General features: G+C 34.0%; 2 protein-coding genes across 3 annotated transcripts in view; both read right to left on the minus strand.

Moving 5' to 3' along the window:
• Positions 1 to 4,740, minus strand: part of LOC138321598 (uncharacterized protein YqhO-like) — a 79,907-nt gene extending 75,167 nt beyond the window's left edge. The window contains exons 1-2 of the mRNA XM_069265415.1: positions 4,527 to 4,740; positions 4,400 to 4,449 (exon numbers count right to left, since the gene is read on the minus strand). The gene's annotated coding sequence lies outside the window, so the exon portion shown is untranslated. The remainder of the gene's footprint in view (positions 1 to 4,399; positions 4,450 to 4,526) is intronic.
• Positions 4,741 to 5,570: 830 nt separating this feature from the next.
• On the minus strand, positions 5,571 to 20,681 carry LOC138323420 (uncharacterized). 2 transcript variants are annotated; one of them, XM_069268040.1, is made up of 15 exons: positions 20,593 to 20,681; positions 19,256 to 19,318; positions 18,934 to 19,082; positions 18,407 to 18,557; positions 16,209 to 16,351; positions 15,372 to 15,507; positions 14,798 to 14,899; positions 14,089 to 14,219; positions 13,751 to 13,836; positions 12,763 to 12,838; positions 12,383 to 12,448; positions 9,678 to 9,773; positions 8,572 to 8,730; positions 7,402 to 7,497; positions 5,571 to 6,992 (listed from the first exon to the last, which is right to left on the minus strand). In XM_069268040.1, exons 2-15 carry the CDS (start codon positions 19,305 to 19,307, stop codon positions 6,927 to 6,929), a joined length of 1,509 nt encoding a protein of 502 aa, XP_069124141.1. In that variant the 5' UTR covers positions 19,308 to 19,318; positions 20,593 to 20,681; the 3' UTR covers positions 5,571 to 6,926. The 2 variants fall into 2 exon arrangements, with proteins under 2 accessions (XP_069124141.1, XP_069124132.1); XM_069268031.1 differs by lacking the exon at positions 20,593 to 20,681 and adding an exon at positions 20,337 to 20,541.
• Positions 20,682 to 21,138: the final 457 nt, after the last annotated feature.

Raw genomic sequence — 21,138 nt, forward strand, 5'->3', positions numbered from 1 at the left:
ACATTGAGACATTATCTCACGATATTTGTGCTCTGTTACATTCTCACGCTAAGTCATATACTGTAACCATACATAATGCAGTATGTACTCTCACTTACTACGTAAAAAAACACTGATTATTACCATAAACAATCAGATTATCATAAAAGTATCTGCTTTGTTAGAACATACATTAAACACTAAGTTTATCTTTGTCAGCTTCAATCAGTAACGCACACATACATTACCAAACATTCTTGATCTACTCTAACGTAACATTAGTTTTCCGTGCTTTATGTGTTATTTGATGTATTACAATGGTACACATATGTAAATAAATAATTGCACTTGAATGAATGAAGCTTTTGCAAGTCGAATGTTGATATCACACGAAATATTTTAAAATTACTAGTGCCCTAATGTAAATACACATATGTGCAGTCACAGAAAATAATATCAATATATATTATTCAAGTTATAACAAGCAACTTTTTAAAACACCATTTTAGAAAAAAATACACTTGCATTTCTACAACCCACTTTAAAAACTTAACGCACTTTGAAAAATTAATTATGATGTATGTTCAACGCAATGATGAAAATATTTAACCATATTTTTTATAAATGCCTTTTATGCTACATATTTATATCGTCATGCCATAGGATGAAATCATTGTTATACAGAGTAGCCATAAGATGAAATCATTGTTATACAGAATAGCGCTTATTGTGGTCATGTCTGAGGCTATTGCTTTATGAACCAATACTGAAAATAGTTTGAATATATATTATTATATATATTTAATATTTATTAAATATGAACATTTGTTGAGGTAAATGCTAGCTTCATCTTTTAGTCGTAATGCATGCAAATGTGTGTGATATTTGTTTTTCATAGTCATTTCTTGAGGCTAATATTACTTATTATCACCCTAAGGACCGAGGACGGTGCCTTAATTATTCAAGGTTCTACCAGAGACGTATAACACCATAATATGCAAATCAAAAGTCCATATTTTTATATTAGGTATAGATCCGTGTTTTTTTCCTAATTTAATAAAGGTGTTTTGATGTGCATGTTGAGGAAACGATGGTTATAGGGCACCAGATGAACGCCTTCCTGGACAGTGGAGTTCATATGCGCAATATCAACCTGGTTGCGACGTTACAATGCACATGTAGAAAATTTTATATTTGTAAAAAAAAGTGATAACATGGTGTCGATATACTATATATCGACCTTCTTGTGGGGAATCACACCATATCAAATATATAAAATTATACCATCCAATGCTTGTAAGATCTTGTGTTAAAATTTTTTTCCATATACGGTTTTGAAAATCCTGAAATTATCATGTAAAGATTTTTCCTAAGAAATCCTACCACAAGTTCGCGATTTGGCTCTTGATTCACCATATAACTTATTTTTCACTACTTGCGCATAGAAATATTCATTTCATCGACCCATTAAATGAATATTACTTTAGGTTGTCAGTTCAACGTAGCGACATCAATCAAGGACGTGATAACTGGATTTATAACTGGTATGATCAACATTTGTTGAATTGTATAAACGACTTTTCATGCACTGAAAGGGGTATAGTCCGGTGGCTTATGTCGGGTTTAGGGGTTCCGTGGGCACTTCTTGATGAAGTTTGACACCATATACCAAAATGTTCAGTAGGTCATCCTCTTTCGGAAAAATGATGGTGTCAATTTTGTTTACCATGCGGTGGGGTCAACATTAGGTGTCAAAGGTCATATGGCCAAATATGCAATAATAGCTCATCTGATCTGTTGGTAACATTTCATTAAATATAATGGCCGACATACCCGGCATTCAGTTACTGAACGTTGAAAAGTTAGGTGAGTAATTCTTTTTATTATGTTTTAGTCACATATCGCTATATGAAATGTATAATTGAAGTTTTTAATGTTAAGTGTTTCTTAAAGGAGACGCACAACTTACGATGTCATGAAATAAGCCAATCAGAATAGTTGAATTAGACTGCAAACGTTGGTCTGTAAGAATGAGCAAATTTCCTTATTATGATTTTTTATTAGACTCTACATCCTTTATTGTTTGATCAAACCAAACTAATTACTTGTAGCATAAATATAGTTGCTAATTTCTTCCATATCACACTGTCAAATTAGCAACCCCGTTTATTTTCTCTAGAATTGCACGAGGTAAAATTATAATGTTTTAAACATACAAAGATAATGAAATAAACATTTAAATAACATTGAATGTATGTGCTTATCTACGGCGGCGTATTAGGGCCACTACAAAATTTTATTTATTTTGTACGTACAAGTTAGTATCTTGTACGTACAAGTTAGTATCTTGTACGTACAAGATAGTATCTTGTACGTACAACTTAGTATCTTGTACGTACAACTTAGTATCTTGTACGTACAAGATAGTATCTATGAAAATTGGTATATAGAGGTTATGAAGTATGCATATTAACATGGAAACACTTCCGAAATGCTTGGTTTCCATGGTAACAAAATGGGAAACTCTGAATGGTGAAAATTTAGAATTTTTTTAGATATGAGTGAAAATTCATACATATGGGTTTTTTTTGTTTTTTTTTTTTGTTTTACTTGAAATATCAATTTGTAGTCAAAATAATTAGTAAATATCATTATGTTTGTTTGTTTGTTTGATTAATTAACGTCTTATTAACAGCTATGGTCATGTAAGGACGGCCTCTCATGTATGCGGTGTGTTGCTTGTATGTTGTGCGAGGTGAGTGTTTCGGGAGACTGCGGTATATTCATGTTGTGTCTTCTTGTATAGTGGAACTTTTGCCCTTTTTATAGTGCTATATCACTGAAGCATGCCGCCGAAGACACCAAGCAACACACCCCACCCGGTCACATTATACTGACAACGGGCGAACCAGTCGTCCCACTCCCTTTTTGCTGAGCGCTAAGCAGGAGCAGAAACTACCACTTTTACAGACTTTGGTGTGTCTCGGCCATTATAAATAGGTATAAAATAAAGAAAGAAGTGTATGTAATTAACAGAAATACTTAAAAGACAATAAATATGTATAAAAGGTACACATACCCAAAATGTTAGAAAACATCATTTTAGGCCTTTATACGTTTTTAAAAAATTCAACAAGAGATTAAAAGCACATATAAAGTAGTAATGAACCTAGACTGCAAGATTATTTTAAAAACTCGAGCGTGGGTGGATTTTGCAACCACTCCTTTCCTGCAATTTTGCTACCGAATTTGTCTAGACAGTGCGCATTCTTGTGGTTTTTCTGATGTTATCTCATACAAATTTTCTAGTTCTTTAACAATAGTTTCTTATTATTATACTGTTTAATTGATCATAAAGACTTCATTGGTGAAGAGGTGTTCTTTTAACACCGCGCTTCTCAGAGGCAACTAGACCTAACATGCATGGCTGCTTGCTTACATAACTGTACTGGATACCCGATAAGCATTGTGAAAACACATGTTTCATTAGAATTGATTATACAACACTACCTGTAAATGACAAATCTATACACGTGTATTTAATAACAGCCTGACGCTGACGCGCTGGAAAACTGTACAGCGACAATTTTTTCGACTCGTCGGTAGTTATTTTCCATTTTGATTGCTTTAAATGGACTGTCTAATTTACTTCCACTTACAGAATAATTCTACTCATAAAACTTCAGCTCATTAGTGGTTAGATAACTAGTATTATACAGGAGAAAAAATCCGGACGGAAAGATTTTTCGACACCAGTGACGAAGAATAAAACCTTTAACTTCATTCATCGTTATGGAAATGTACCAAGCCCCTGTTTGTCGATGGTACAGTGTATATGGTGTGCATACACCGGACATGACAGCCATTCCACAGACAACAATATATTGTACAGTAGTAATTTTGCTTGAACAAGCGCTGGCCTGACTTTTCTGGATCAGCTCCTGAATACAACAATTTAATCACTAAGTAACAGTTTTGAAAATTATAGTTCTTTGTTTTAAAGTGCAAGGAACATGCACCCTATATACACTTTGAAATATATATTAAAAATGCGTTATTTTTTTTTCTAAGTGGATTGTAACATTGCATGGATCGAATCGTAATTCGAATTGCTGCATTAACATTAATTCGGTATTTTCTTTGATAGATCTGTATTGTTGCTGTAGGATATAGATAGCCACTGTAGAAATCAATGGTTTCAAATGTTCGATTTTACTTCAGTTCACCACGCATTACCATAAAAAGCAGCATTAAGTATTATTAGTTTTTTTTAGTTTTGTTTCAAATTCAACAAGGAATCAGCTAGTAAGCTATATTACAACAAATGGGTTAGAGATGCCTATGGCATATTCAAAGACCTCGACGACAGAAATCAGGTAAAACAATACCCAAAATGCACGCACTACCACGACTTACTTACAACATGGATTATAAACTTGTATACGTCAGCTAAATCCTTGTCAATCTTTACTGGAAAAGAAACATGGTGGAGCGAGGTCAACAAAAAAGATATTCCCAGTGTCGAGACATAGGCAGTGAAAAGTTACCTTTAGCTATGGACCGTTTCCACTGTTAGTCCTTTCCCTCTTGTGATGACGTTATGCACGAGCTGTGTTTCTTTTATCTCTTTACAGTGCAGTTTCCTATCCGCGAAAAGAACGAAATTTCACCGCTTGCTCTATATATAGCATTTCCCTAATCTGGGTTACTGAACTCAAATAATAAACTTGTATACGTCAGCTAAATCCTTGTCAATCTTTACTGGAAAAGAAACATGGTGGAGCGAGGTCAACAAAAAAGATATTCCCAGTGTCGAGACATAGGCAGTGAAAAGTTACCTTTAGCTATGGACCGTTTCCACTGTTAGTCCACTCCCTCTTGTGATGACGTTATGCACGAGCTGTGTTTCTTTTATCTCTTTACAGTGCGGTTTCCTATCCGCGAAAAGAACGAAATTTCACCGCTTGCTCTATATATAGCATTTCCCTAATCTGAGTTACTGAACTCAAATAATAGCTCTAACATTTAAATTATTGTTCTGCAAGACGACATCTATTCACCTGTATGTACCCGTGAAGACCGATGCATAAAGGGGTTTTAAGTTCCGTTCAATTAGCCCGTCTAAAATTGCAGACACGTAAGCAATTATACACGTATCCTATATAATAATACAAGGTACTTGTACTTCAGTCATACATTTTTTTCAATTTACCAGACTTTAAATACCAAATCGTAACTGGTAATTATTTTGACTCCCCGACTTAAACTGATTTTTAGTATAATTGTACAGAAAATTGTCGACAGATACTCGAAAATAATTGTTAATATATCTTTGTTTTATATATTAGTTCCACAGAGCTCTTTATGATGTTAATATTAAATATTTAATTGTACATTGTTCATATGTACATGTAGGGTTATCAAATACAAATTACCAGGTCCTTAGAGTATATGTTAACAAAGTTGATACAAGACAATAGGTTGTATAGATAAACTCAAATTACAACTAAAACATATGAAAAATTCCTATTAAGAAATATGAGCTTTGTTAATATACAAATACGTAGATCCCAGGCAAGCAAATACGAATACACCTGACCAGTAATTTATTAATTTAAATTTCAACTAATCTCAAATGTGATTGGTGTCATAGCTACAAACATGATACACAATATAAACCAAATTATTGACAAATTTGCAGCCTTCTAAGAATTTCACAGGTGTCCGAACTGAAAAACCTTTCGAGAGATGACCTATCGCGTATATGTTATGCACAGTTACAGTACCTCCTCTTTGGCACAGATCAATAGTAGGTTTGCAATGTAGAGTACGAGTGAATGACCATGGGTGGTATTTTTAAGCCCCTGTTTTAAGACATGTATAAAAATTGAAACTCGATTTGTTCTACAATAATTGTAACCAATATGGTAAATGTCATGCAGGCTTCACATTTACAAAAAGAAATTGCCGCAAATGGGTTCGAGATTAATGGTTTAGAGGGTTTCCGAATGTGTGTAAGTCAAAAACACTCAATCTTGTAACAGCAGAAATTAAAAACCGTGTTATGAGGGACGATTGCGTATATCACTAATCAACATATATCGAAATGGACTCATTCCCCCCAACGAAACTGCTATGTTTAATTTTTAAATGTTTTTAAGAAATAAAATCTATGTAGAGGGGTGGAATTTGGTATTAAAATCAGGATTTTTTTTGATTTTTTTTTTGCAATCATGCAAAAAAATTCTTTGGTTACCATGGTTTTTATAGGATAGAAAAAACATTAAGTAACATAATAATTGTCCAAATTGGAGAACTTTTTAGCATTGCAAATGTTGCGTAGATTGAAAATATATACATTGTATACATTTGCATGGGATATACCAGGTAATAAAGGTTCAATACTGTAGTTGTGTTCACATATTCAAAGCATTTGTCTAAATGTAAAGAACTGTACATTGCTACATAATACTACCATCTGTTTGTGATGACCACTGTCCACTTCTAAGAATTAGACGTAATATTCCACATAAAGACACACAGGGAACCTATCAATACTTCCTATCGACAGAAAGTTTGATGTTTACTGCACTAATTAGTGGGGTTCCGTAACAGTATCAAATACGTTGTCATTTTTCTGAAACGACCAGCGAATCCCAAGAAACACACACATTTAACACATTGACTTATTTTTATCTTGTAGAAGAAATGTCAAAAGATTGTTTTTGAAATACATATGAAAGTGAGTACTTTTTAGTGTCGCTCTTTTGCCAGTACAGCATGGACCACTCGGTATACTGAGGTTTGGATATTTAATCAGTTGTTTCATTTCAGCGTTTTTCACGGCTATTAGCAAAGCAGCACAATGTGATTTCGTCCAGAACCATTATTACATAACACACAGTTAATTAGAGTAAAGAATACTGCTGTATCGGTTAATATTTACACTAAACTGATTTTCTGTTCTTGGTCAAATACATCTTAAGGAAATCGATGGTTGTCCTCTTCCCTTGCTGAAAAGAACAAAAAACAGTTGAAGTTATCTGTAGTCAATATTCCTGTAACTAAAATCTTTAATTTTTGATATATCAGTAAACTGATTAAGTTGACAGTGTACACAGTGTGCTACTCATCAAAACGTCACACATAAAATATTCACTGGTTGTGTAATACATATTACAGAAACCAAACTTTCCAACCAGAGAATTTTCAAAAATATGGCTTGAATTTGATTCACTTTGAAAAAGTAATCTTAAATAGATATTACAGACTATCTTTCATGTATTTATATGATTTTTTCATCAATATGTTATTGCATTTAACATTTGATATTAAAGATCAGCAAGCTTGTTTATATTACATAATATAGCTGTAGTACAATAGTGTACGTTATTAAACCATTTTGTATAAAGTGGTTAATACCTCGAGCAAAAAGGCAATGTCCTCGTCCTCTAGGTCAAAGTCGGAAGTTTCAATGTGTCCGGTGTTTATTCCTACTGTGCGATCGACGTCCGCATGCTGTTATACAAAGAATCAGTTAACTCCCTTTAAGTTATGTGTATTAATTTTATGAGAAATTCATTACATTTAGGAGTTATAGCATATGTTATATTTGTATTCTTCAGTGTAATTGGCATACCGGCCGCCAACACATTGTCATGGAAATAGACATTTTTCTCTTTGTTTCTAAACGTTGTATTTAATGTCGGAATTCTAGGACCCTAAATACAATTTACTACACAATTGTTCAGTTTAACACCCGTTCCATCCTTTTATATAATTTATTTTATAATAAAACAGACCTTTGAAAAATGTTGCAACATAAGTGATCTCGTCAAATTACTGAAGAAAAATATCGTTATTAAAATATATATGTATATGTCAAGCATTTTGAATAAATATTAAAAAAAATCTAAATGATTTCCTAATAATGGTAACTTACTCTGTAACAATGAATCTATCTTGTAGTTTGTCGTCTGGTCAGAAGCGCATATGTGACTCCGACCAGTGTTCTTTTGTTTCATGTTACTTTTATATAATTATCTCCCTTCCAACTTTCGTTTTTGGACGCTGTTGTCTGTCGTCATATAATCAGGTGATATGTCGATATCATACATTCCCTTACTAATCCATTACTTTTGAGGAAAGATTTACTAAATTCGCCAGGTTTAATCTAAGTAGAAGTTTCTTCTAAAACCCAAAAAATTATGTGTACTGCGATTGTCAAATATTCATGATAATAAATTATGCTCTTCACGATCTTTTAACAATGATAAGGTGAAAAATAAATGGGACTGATTCACGTACCACGTGATACCTGATAACGTTTGTGTGGGACTATTGTTTCTATTGGTGATAGAATGATAGGATGATATCCCGGGCTAACGTCATTTCAGCGGAGAAACGTTGTATCACCACTGGCGATACTAGTCCCGCACAAACGTTACAGGGTATCACGTGATACATGAATTATTCCCATTATGAAGGGTTTATTTTTAATGCCGGTTCAGTAGGTAATTGTCCTTTACTTTCGCAAATGTTTAACAGTCAGATCGTCAATCTTATTTTGTGCATGCACAACAAAGGACTTACTTCCATGTAGAGGCGTTTAAGATTGAGAAGCATTGTATTGAATATTGCTCCGCCGTAAGACACAATGCCAGCTACGTCCTGTCGCTTATAGCCAAGGAAGAGTTGATTGACAGCCAGACCTCTGTGATGTATGTACTGCAGGATTTCCTGGAACGTCACCTTGTTGGAAATTGATTGCAATCTTATATCAGATATCTTAACATACGAATTAGGCAAATCAATTTTTATTGTAAATAGTAAAAAGGTAGCCGTATTTAATCAATTTGATGTTGATGATTGTTTATCGATTTTCGAGTCGATATTTTCGAGTCAACTATTTCGAGTTCATTTTGTCGTGCCATTTACTTCCTGCTACGCGCCAGACATGAGTATAAACTACCATTCACTTGAGCGCGTTCACGGGAAACTCTAGAATTCACACGATTTGTGCATGTTTCAGCAAAACGGCGGTAGTTTTAACTCGGGTTACGTAATTTGAACTTTAAACTAGGGTCTATACATAAAATTTTACGTCACTGAATTCAACCCGCAAGTTTGACGTTAACTAGGCTGTTCAATGATTCGTCCAGGGGGCAGAACCTTGAGCCTTCCTCACAGGGATGCACGCTCATTTCAAGTTAAGAGTTTAAAAGAGTATACGTGTACGTTTTACATAAAGCAGAGTTATGATCGATATCAACTATACTGTTGTAGATCGAAGTAATAATATGTACTAAATTGTCAAAATGCATCAATTCTTCTATTCTTTGATTAATGTGATACTTGGCCAAATATGAACGATTTTTGGTATTTAAGCACTATAACGCGGTATACATATATACGAGTATAACTGTTTTGCTTTGTATTGTAACCGTAAAATGAGTTAATTGTGAGTCTCAGCGTAAGTCTTTGTTTGAAAACAATCAATTTAGCTGCTCAATTTGCATCACATTTATTTTGCATTTACGCAAATAATATTTCTGAAACAGTGTCATGTTCACATTCTTATATTCAATAATAATAACACCAACTGCATGCACTCGAACCATGAAAAGTTCACACACACACGTATATATAGATAAAAATATCGGTATATATAGGTAAAACAAACAAAATCATATCCAAACCTCTTTGTCTCCATTTTTGTCCAGTTGTGCAAATACAGCATCTGGTTCATCCAAATGTCCAAACAATGTAGCCCTGTCCAAGCCAGAAAGGTGGTCCTAATCAAAGTATAAAAATGGAAATAATCATGTTTGAATCAGAAACCTATTCTGCCTTACATCATATTCCGTGTCCTATGAGATACAAGAAATCCCATTACACGCCCAAACAATTAACATGTTTCGAGCGCATCGTTTCAAACTAAACAATTCATTCGAGACATGTGCACCAAGCGGCGCGAGCATGCGTTATGATATCTTATAATGAATAAGTTAAAAATACCATCGGAGCATCCATAATCACGATGAGATCATGTTGTTAATGTACCATAAAACATGGTACAATTAAAAGCCCATGAAGATAAAAATAAGAGTCCTTGATCAGTATATTGGACACTATCTCTCGAAAATGCAATGACTATTGGGAAATTGTAAAATGAAAAACCACTCCTTCAGGATGATATATGAGACGAATATTGATGGGATTAACAACGAAGCTTATTCAAGAAGGTGCCGAGTTTTGGAGTTTTCATTAGATTATGTATCATATTCGGCAATTCGTACAATAATGAAATACCTTATCATAATCCACATAGGACTTGTGATTTGTAATGAGATGATAGTGAGTAACAACACGTTAACATATACATAATGCTATGCTAAGCAAGTTCAGGTTTCCAGCCAGGTCATTCGACAGATCATCAAATTATTATTTATATCACACCTTTTGCGAAAACATAGAAACGAGAGTCCTTCATTTTTAGTTTTCTGTGATATTTCAAAGGCGTTCGACCGTGTATGGCACAGGGCATTGGAAGTGAAACTAGCAAATTATGGCATTTCCGGAAAATTGTTAGAGTGGTTTAAGAATTATATTAGTAATAGACAACAGCAAGTTTTTGTGGGAAATACGAAGTCTTTAGTTAAATCAACCAATGCCGGTGTTCCTCAAGGATCTGTATTAGGCCCTCTTTTATTCATTATATATATTAATGACATAGCTGATAACGCTGATGCTTCTCCTCAAACAATTGAAACAAAAATAAATAATGATTTAGATAAAATTAAACACTGGGCTAGTAAGTGGCTAGTAAATTTTAATCCTTCTAAAACAGAGGCATTACTTATTTCCAACTCTGAACTTGAACATGCAATAGAAATTTAATAATGTAAATGTAGCGAAATAAGCGAAAATTGTAAATGGAGTAAACATATCGAAAATATTTGTAAAAAATAGTGTCAAAACAGGTAAGTGTTCTACGAAAACTTAAGTATTTGTTAAACAGACGAACTTTAGACAAAATTTACAGAGCATATATTCTGCCATTACTAGAATACTGTTGGGAAGCTTGGGACGGATGTACTCTCGGTGACGCAGACAATTTAGAAAAACTACAGTTAGAGTCTATTCGTATAATAAATGGTTCACCATCGTATGCAAGTAGGGTTTCATTATACTCAGAAAGTGGACTCGAACCATTAGCAAATAGAAGAAAGAAGAGAAAACTACTGCTTTTTTCAAAATTCAAGCTAACCTCACGCCAAATTATCTTTCAGCTTTACTACCTCCTTCAGTGTCACAAAATTTAGAATATAACCTCCGTAATGCTAACAATTACTTCGTACCTAACTTCAGGCTTCAACTTAATAATAGTTCTTTTTTCCCCTCTACTTTTCGACTTTGGAACAATTTAGACCCTGTTATAAGACAGAGTATAACAGCCCCAGCTTCTAAACACCCTCTTAGTAAGTTAAATGACATAAAGTGTCCCTCGTATTATTTGTTTGGAGACAGGAAAACTAATATTTTGCATGCTAGATTAAGAACTAATTCAAGTCCTTTAAACGATGACTTATTTCATGCTAATTTAATTGATTTGCAATAAGTATGCACACTCAGAAATATATTAACGATACAAAAAGATTTTGATTTTACATCTGTACATTCTCTATCACCTACCTCTTTCTATTCAAGTTTCAACTGTGCAAGCCTTCCTAATTTTTTCCAACATATCTCTCTTCAGTACTTGATACATTTGATATATTGTGTATTTGAAATAATTATATATATATATATATATATATATATATATATATATATATATAAACTGTTTACCTACTTTAACTTTATCAAAGACTGCGTCTTTTATCTTTCTCGACTCATATGACACTTGCGAAACGGAAATATCAGAAGGAAAGGATTCAACAAAGTGAAGGAAAACCATGGAAGGAGATATGATGAACATTGATAAGCCGAAAGTTGTGCGTAGTGGATTGTGTACTTGTGCCATCTGGGTCTAGAAAAATAATTCATGCAGTCTTAAACAGTGCTTCTTTTTAGTGACAATGTCTTAAGTATAATTTATGATAATATAAATGAAGGCCTCTGTCACATTCTTTTTATATACCTGCACCTTCTTACATCCTATCTTTGCCCTTCCCTTATCCACACTTCCACAAAAATAGTATTTTATTGTTAATGTCATCTTGTATAATTTTGTATGTGTTACCTAATATTGTATGGAAAGGGCTTAATATGAGTTGGAAAAATTGTGCCCAATCCTTTTGTACATATTTGATACAATAAAATATGTTCAAACTAAGCAAGTCAAATTTCATTTGTTAATGAATTGGTTGTGGAACACTTTGCAATCTTGGCTCTTACTTACGTATATGGTCCTAAATTCCTGCATATCAATCTTCCCATCTAGGTTTGCATCGTATTTATCTAAAATCTGAATAAAACTTATAATGTTATCCAAATCCATACATAATGTCAAATATTGATATGACGATTTAACATGTAACAGTTCTATCTACGATATATACATGACGGAAACATATGAGAAAGCCCATGCAATGGCCAGAAAAAGTGTGTGGGAAATTCGGTACCTTCTCGTGTCCAAAGGGGAATTTATTAACCACAATCTTTATGAGAGGTAAATACAAATGAACATGTTACAAATGTGGTACAAACTTACTGTTAATCGGAAGTAGTTAGAGAAACATTTTGATTTATAAAATATCCATTTATCTAATTCAAACTTACGGGAAGGAAGTGATTGATGGCATCTGTGACCCGCTTTCGTTCTCTCGTTTTCGCAATTAATTCACTTCTTCTCTTTCTATAAAAATACATTTTCTGATTTGAACCATAACTTACAAAATATCATATTCATAACATAAATGTTTATTTTGAAAAAAAATACTTTACAGCAGTATATTTTGCTCAAATATCATCAATCTGTGACTAACATATTTGTATACTCCACTGCAAACATTTATCACGTAATCAACCAATGACTTCAGCGCTCATGAAATAAAGCCTATATTATTGTCATATGACTTGAATCCATTTGTATTGGCTGTACCGGGTAGGAAATTTACTGATATATAGAACGACGTGACGTCAGGATGATAGGACAGTCTACAACAAGGAGCTGCTTTTGTTGGATATTTTACGTTGAATACTTCTAATTTCTGTCTCAAATATCTATTTTTGCTCACCCAAAAAAGTCTTGTTTCGTGAAATATGCATCACCTTAAAATATTTTACATTTTGGAGAAGGAACACTATTTGATATAATGCCTTAGTCATCACTATTATCTTTAATGCCATTAATATACTGAGGAGCAGGAGAGATGATGATTTTGCAATATTCTCATTGGCTAATACATGGTCACGTGAGGTTCTTTATACAGCATATCGTCACAATATTTCCGTTTTAGAACCATTAAGTCAATATGCTTTCTGTAACGCCATTAGCCAAACATGGAGTTATTCAGGGTGGCGTCCTATGACCATCGTTCTTCTTGTAATTAACATATGATAGGATAGTTCTTTTCATATTATTAAATGGAACTACATATCTTATATAAAAATTAAGGAGCTTTGATTCGGTCCATATGGTGTTATACTGCCATGGTAGAATATATCCTAATAACCTCAAGCTACGCCCTCGGTCATTATTTCATTCTACCAAGGCGGTATAACATCATATGGACCTCGACAAAGGTCCATAATTGATAAATAGTACCTGCATAGGGTAGATGATGACCTCCAATATACCGACGCCCGTGTCTCCAGGTAAAACCGGAAGTTGTCGGCTTCAGACTCGGAATACTAAAAGACATTAATGTCAATTGTTGGTTCTGAAATATTTTATATTGCTAATAGACTTTCTTGGCAGGATAAACAAATCACTAAAGCTATCCAAAAAATCATACTGGGCTGTAATATCCCAGAAGTGGCATCGAAGATTATTTATCGTCTGCTTAATAGTCTGATAGCATTTGTTATATTGTAATAATTGATGTTCTGTTCATGACCAGAAAGGCAATGGGAAAGAATTAAAAGCCAGGAAGCAGAACTCACCACCAGAAAGCCTAGTGTTTTGTTGTTTCGCTCTCCAAATCTACTCCCTTTACTAAGAATAGCAGGAATCTCCTGGATATTATGCATTTTTCGGATAAAAGTGTCTTCTTTCTTCATAGATAACCACCAGCCTTTTGGAATGACAAATTACCCAAGACATGCCAAATGGAAAAAAAACTTGCTATTTCGATACAAACCATCATGCCATATGTTATATCAAAATGCCCGTTTATTTAGGGGACCACACTCTCATAGCATAGATGTGGCCAAACGTAGTTTTTAGCCTGTCATTTCAAATTCATTAAATTCACCGTCTAGTCGGTTATTTTTCGGGATGTACCGGTCTTTTACCGGTTGCTTATTAAAACCAGAACAAAGTCGCGAATAAATGAATTATATCACAGTGAAGATAGGCTACATAAGCCTGAAGTTACTTATATTGATGAATATTAAGTGTTTCAGTGATAAAAAAAATGATAAAAAAATATGCATCATTTTTAAAACACGGAATTGTAAAATTATCTTTATAGGGAAGACAGATACAAGGTAAACTTGACCGATCGCCAAGCAGTCAGTATGGTAGCCACGCCTCGTGCTAGCAAATGCATGTGTACATTCACAATACAAAATGCAAAGTCACGTCCGGTACCCGGACAGTTTAGATGACACCTGTTTGATTGTCAGCTGGATATCGATCAATTGCTCTTACCATCGAAGCAGTGTATTGGATAATTACACAGGACCCCTCCATCAATGTACATGTTATCTTGTGATTGTCGAGCATGGTTATACCTCACAACATGGAACATCCCTGAAAACATACTTCGTTCAAACAACGGGAAATCAGGTGGATATCCATTTTAATTTCAGATAAATGTCTATTTTACCAATATCAATGAAGAACAAGTGTGTCGTAGTTGCTGAGATTTGTCTCATAATTTTGGTATTCATAAAGCTATAGAAAGTCTATCAAAATTACACGTACTGCTTGTGTTATATTTTAATAAATGATGCATATATAGTTCTGTATTATGAAAGTATGTTCGAAATAAATAGTTTTAATGTCTTTTTATTTTGATATAATTTTCTCTGAAGACGATTACACACTCGGTAGAGGAGTTAAATATGTATAGGAACAACATTGTGTGATTATATTATTTAGATATATGTACGATTAAAACAAATTTCTATCTGTTACACGTCTTGTCAAAGTAGATTTAGGAACAACTGAATAGAACAAAACTTTTGCATAAGATTTCTACTGAAACAAAAAAAACTTCAACCTGGAATTGACATTGACATGCGCACTGCAAGTCTAACAGGCATATCTGGTGTGGTTTTCGGGTGACAGTACTCTTCAGCCATATTGTTGATATTGGTTACCACAACACATAGTTCTTTGCCATTGAATTTATAGAGCTGTTATAAATAAACGAAATATTGTCTTTTACGTCGTTATGCAATTGTGTAATGTTTATATTAAATAAAATATTCTAAAGTCTATCACTCTTCAGGTAAATACAACTATATTTTTTCTTAATAGCCATTTATCTGATAATACGAACGTGACAACGTTTTGGCGGCGTTGTCGTAATCACAAACCATTCTGTACAGACTAGACTAGAGGTTTGACTAGATAACTAGTTGTAGCAAATAGTTGTAACACCATGACATGCTCACAGGGACGTGGACGATAACGCATATTTTATAGAAATCCCTGCCCAGTTGTTTTATACCACAATAACCCCGGTACCAACGGTGGGGATATATAACTACCCCCCTGTCTGTCTGTCTGTCTGTCTGTCTGTCCGTCTGTCTGTTTGTCTGTCTGTAAAAAATACCTTACCAGGAGTCTAATCCGAGTCTCCGACATGAAAATCCACGATTCTACAGACTGAGCCAAAAGTGTGTCATATACCTCAAGTCACATTGACCCACTCTTTTAAAATTGGCAAAAAGCTTTCACAAATTAGACAATTTGATTCACGTAAATCACATCTATGAAGCCCATTATTGGTTATTTCTATATGTGGTACAAACGAGACATCTCGCTGGTAAAAATGGTATAACCTATGTCGATACCCCGTTTGGGCAATCCTTCACACATGTAGACTACTTACCTGCTCAAATGTGATGTCTGGACTACCGGTTTTTTCTCGGAATTTCTCACCAAGCCAGTCGTTGACACGGGACGCTGGACTCAATCCATATCCCGAGCAGATCCTCGGTATGAATGTTAATACTCTCCACAGAAAGGAACCATCTGTGGAAAGGAAATCGACATCTACAAAAACATTAGGTCAGTGTCAGATACAAGAAGTGGTGCACTAATGGATTACTAAAATGGATACATGGGATCATATTATCGAATTTTGTAAAAATGTGAAGCGGCAAAATTCAGTTGATTATATGAAGATCATGACACTTACATTTTCGTTATAACATAAAAGTGGTGAATAGTTTGTTGTACGTAAATAATAGTTGCAATGAGATATACATAAAATAACTTGGATAATTTTGTAGTTAATTGTTCAATGCCTAAAGTTTCCAATATGAAGCACCGGTTTGCTAGTTAACATGGTACAGATAAGGGACCGATAAGGGACAGATAAGGGACCCAAAGTCACCAACTACTCAACATAAAGACCAACAGTCCAGACACAAGATCAAATATGTGAACTCAGCAGCTTTTATGAAAGTTATAAGTAAGCCCTTAACGTTTAAAAAACATGGAGAGCATTACCGCTAACGTAACAATTCTCTCTTACAGACACTTTCGTGGGCTATCGGATAAAACACATATTGTTTTTACTAATATTATATATGCATGTCACCGTGATATTATTTCAAAAGAGGAATTGACATTTTCCTTGCTTTTTTATATATATATATTATCTTTATAGAAAACCTCATTATATCATTTGAACATAGACTTAAATTTTTTTTCTTATCATTGAAAAATATACTTCTCTTATTTATTATAAAAATAGCAGCGGTTGTGAAACATATCGTGCAAATATGGCATATATGGAGGCGTTCCAATGCCCCTATTCAATGGTATAAAGGTATCTGAGCACAGAAGGAAAATAGTTTGTTTTTTAAATGTCTTTTCTTTCGTAAAGCTACATGTTTTGCCCTAAATACAGCAGTCGAACTTTTTGTAAAACCAGTCTTCAGTTTTCCTAAAACTATGAATAATAGGAGCACGTTTACAACCTCCATGTGCATGCCAAGGTAAAATATACTCAATGTGTTTGCTTTTGAAGTTGAATCCGGTCAAACAAAAGTAGACACAGGTGGGGATAATACATTTTCTGAGGTTTACAATTGACATGCTAACAAATTACGGACCAGGATAGCCATGATACATACACACTTCTGACCAACTTAATTATGTTCAACTGCACCACAGAAGTGATTAATATCACTAGATTTAACGGGGGATAATACATTTAATTTCTGTGGAAAGATATATCTTTTTGAAGTTCAAAGTAACATGTATAAAACAAGTTACATCATAATTCAACTGCATTAAAACTTCAATGCATGTATATTAATGCTTTTTCATGTTGCAATTTTTTTCGCAGTCAACAAACGATCATTAATAACTAGTTAGCCTAACAAATATTTGGCTACATGTGTATGATTCTTACGCAACCAGGGGTATAAATCATATGGTCAGTGTCTGTATACCTTTGAGCGCCAGCTTTAATCAGTCTGTTGGCACACTGTTTATGACTAGATTTAAGGATAAAATGCATATGGCTGTCCATTGTTGGCCATGGTAACAAGTCTTTATCCACTAGTCTTATCGCACTTATTTTGTATGTTTAGTTTGCTTGTCATTCTATAAATAGCAAGGGTCATTTTAAAGAACGAAAAAAGTTGGGGAAACCGCAGTGACCGGAGAAAAAACACCGACGATAAATAATACCATCAGGTAACCTTGACCTTTAGATAGATTCAAATGACAAGTCATTACTTTTGGATAATTATGTAAATGAGGGATATACAGGGAAGAACATTAGACGTAAATAGCCTACAAAAGACGGACTAACGTCACTGACAATATATTGCTCTACCTTTAAAATCAGAGCTGGGTACATACGGGCACTGAACATAAAACGCAACAATAATCATCTAACTGATGAAACACAAAATTACTTTTAATTTATGAATTTGTCAGTACATAGTGCTTCCTAAAATTATTTTGGTTATCCATATCAAGAACCATTGATTCGCTCAATGTGGGTGTTATACTGAATTATTACTACTTCTATGTACAACCAAGCTATTGATATCCGTAGCTGATATTAACCTAACATAAAATCCTTAGACAGATCTTTCTTCATAAATTTCTCTACGTCGTGTGAGTTGTATCCAACAGACAACAAGGCCGCGGTGATAGCCCCCGCACTTGTTCCAGCGAAACGCTTGATGCTTGGAAATAAGCCAATTTCTTCTAGGACCTGTCAGTGTGCAAATAGTTTGATTTATTGCAGCAATTACTGGAAATCAAGTTACTCCAAATGATGCTCATATAAGTCTTTTTCAAAAAATTCAAAATTTGAAGTTATTCTCAGCGAGGAAACATTTCAGCAATAACTCTAGATTGTAATGATATTTTACTGAACATAAGTAAATGCTTTCAAATTCAATTAAATCAATTACATAGATTAGTGAAAGTTTCCCAATGTGTTGATCTTGTGGACATGCAAACATAGAATGCACACCCTTCCGGGGCATCTGGACGGTACTTTTCTCTGTGCTTAGATTAGTAAATTGTCGTTATTGATAAACACGTGTACACTAAACGTTTTCCAAGTCTCTGATGAGAAAACTTACACGAACAGCTCCACAATAAGCTAGTCCTTTACTACCACCGCCCTCAAACACAATATTTTCAAAAGGGAAGTCATGCTCCGCCGGGTTGATTTGTCTAGCTGCAATTTCTAACTCGGTAGGTGGCGCTTGTGGAGGGAAATCAACTGGAGCTGAAGTTAAATTATTTTTACAGTTATTATCTAGTATTCAAGAGTATGTGCATGTACGAAGCTGATATTACTGTGGCAGAAATACCAGCAATTAAAGATACATTTTGCTTACAAAATGTTACGTACATGTAAATGTCTACGTGTATATACATAGTTGCATACTGTCATTTTACCTTCGTCCCAATCTTCGAATGGTTTCACTTGTTGGCTTGATTTATTCCCCATGTCCAAATTCTCTACAATAGTTATAAATGCATAGTCAAAACACAAGTCGGGACACATTTCCATGAACGCAAAACATCTTGTTGATTCACATACTAAGTAATTATGATGGACACGTGATCCAGATAGAAAATGCCGAGTTCATGTGACAATAGCGTATGTATTAGCAGGTTGTTTAAATTATAGAGATAAAGAACAAAGACTGTTTTATTATACGAAAATATTTTTCATTGTTTATATATATACGATTTACGGATGAGATTCATCTCAAAATCACACGAAAATGGCCACGCATGATGTATATATATGGCACTTTTGTCTGTGTAACACTTCGTATTCAGTACCTACAGGAAACATATAACTTAAATGCCATTGTCTAGCTTGTACGGTTTTCTGATTGCATCCTGATTTCATAAATACAAAGAGGAACAATAGTGCAATACATGATCGATGTCTTCATTAATAGTTAGTTGATTTTCATTCCATGTTGCGATGTACCTTTCATTATTGCAAAAAATCCATTTCAACTGGGGCCGCTCCCAGTTTAAGCAACCGATAATTTGATAGTGAGCGAGCATTTTAAAACGAACATGCTGAACTGTCTGTTTGAATCTTTGAAAGTGTAAGATATTTTGTTTTTAAACTAAAACATTGTGAAATAGAGACACGTTTGTGCACACTTCCACGCCTTTCAATTAGAGTTTATCGGTTATAATATCACCTTATTTGTTTCTTGAGCTATTTTTAGTCACGTAGCAATAAGCGACGTATGTCCCAAGAAAGATAAAAATAAATAATAACTAATGAAAATAGAAATAAAAGTTAAATAATTGTAATGGTAAATATGAAATCAATGAAAGCAATGACAATCATGTTTTGTATTTAATCACACCGCCAACAAAATATATATTTTTCCAAAAAAAAAAAAAAAAAAAATGAAAATTACTGTATGTGTGCAATCAATTATTTTACAATAGTGAATTGTGCAAATTGTAATTGGTATTCTATATTAAAGACAATAAAAAAACGTACCTTAAAACTGCGGTGACGAGCTGTTTCACTAAACAGACTAGAGACGTTGTTGCTATGCACTTTTATAAAGTAGACATATATACTTGTGAACATAACCAGCGCATGCGCGTTGTTGGCATCAAATATCAGTATCAAAATATTTCAATAAGATACATTTTTCAAGGTTGCACTTGCTTCGAGATCACAAAATGTATGCACTTGTAAAGTATGTTTTATTTTTGCCTACAAAGAATTATTCCAATAAGAAAACACTAACATCAAGATCCATAAACAATCTCTCTACAATCCCCGAGGCGGCCCACACTTTGTATTAATTATGACCCATTGCAATAGAAATGATAGTTTTATAGCTTTTCTACATGTCTTTTCTACTTTATCTACATCCGCTGATCTCAACCGCACCTAAAGACTGATTGATTTAAAACGGTTGATGTTATTTACGAAACAAATCCTTTACAAGGATTGCTGAGCGTTCATATTTCACTCCTCCAATTGATTGGGGCTTGTTTAGGATTCCCACGAAGTCCTTTTCAAACTTGCAATGTGCACATATTTTCTACTTCTCTTGATGTCATCTCAATTATAATTTATACATCACTCCAATGTGTGTTACAAGCATATGTTACCTATCTAAACATTCTTTGTCGATCTAACCATACACATCCACGTTTGTTACTGATATTTATCACATACTCCGCCTGATATCTAGTGACTTCGCCCATCTAATGTTTTTGGCACGTAATAAATCAGAAGTGTTGACGTAAAATTCTCTTGAATCAAGAGTTATATTTGTTGGCCATGC

Source organism: Argopecten irradians, chromosome 1, assembly GCF_041381155.1.
Source record: "Argopecten irradians isolate NY chromosome 1, Ai_NY, whole genome shotgun sequence".
In the NCBI taxonomy this organism is placed as follows: Eukaryota; Metazoa; Mollusca; class Bivalvia; order Pectinida; family Pectinidae; genus Argopecten; species Argopecten irradians.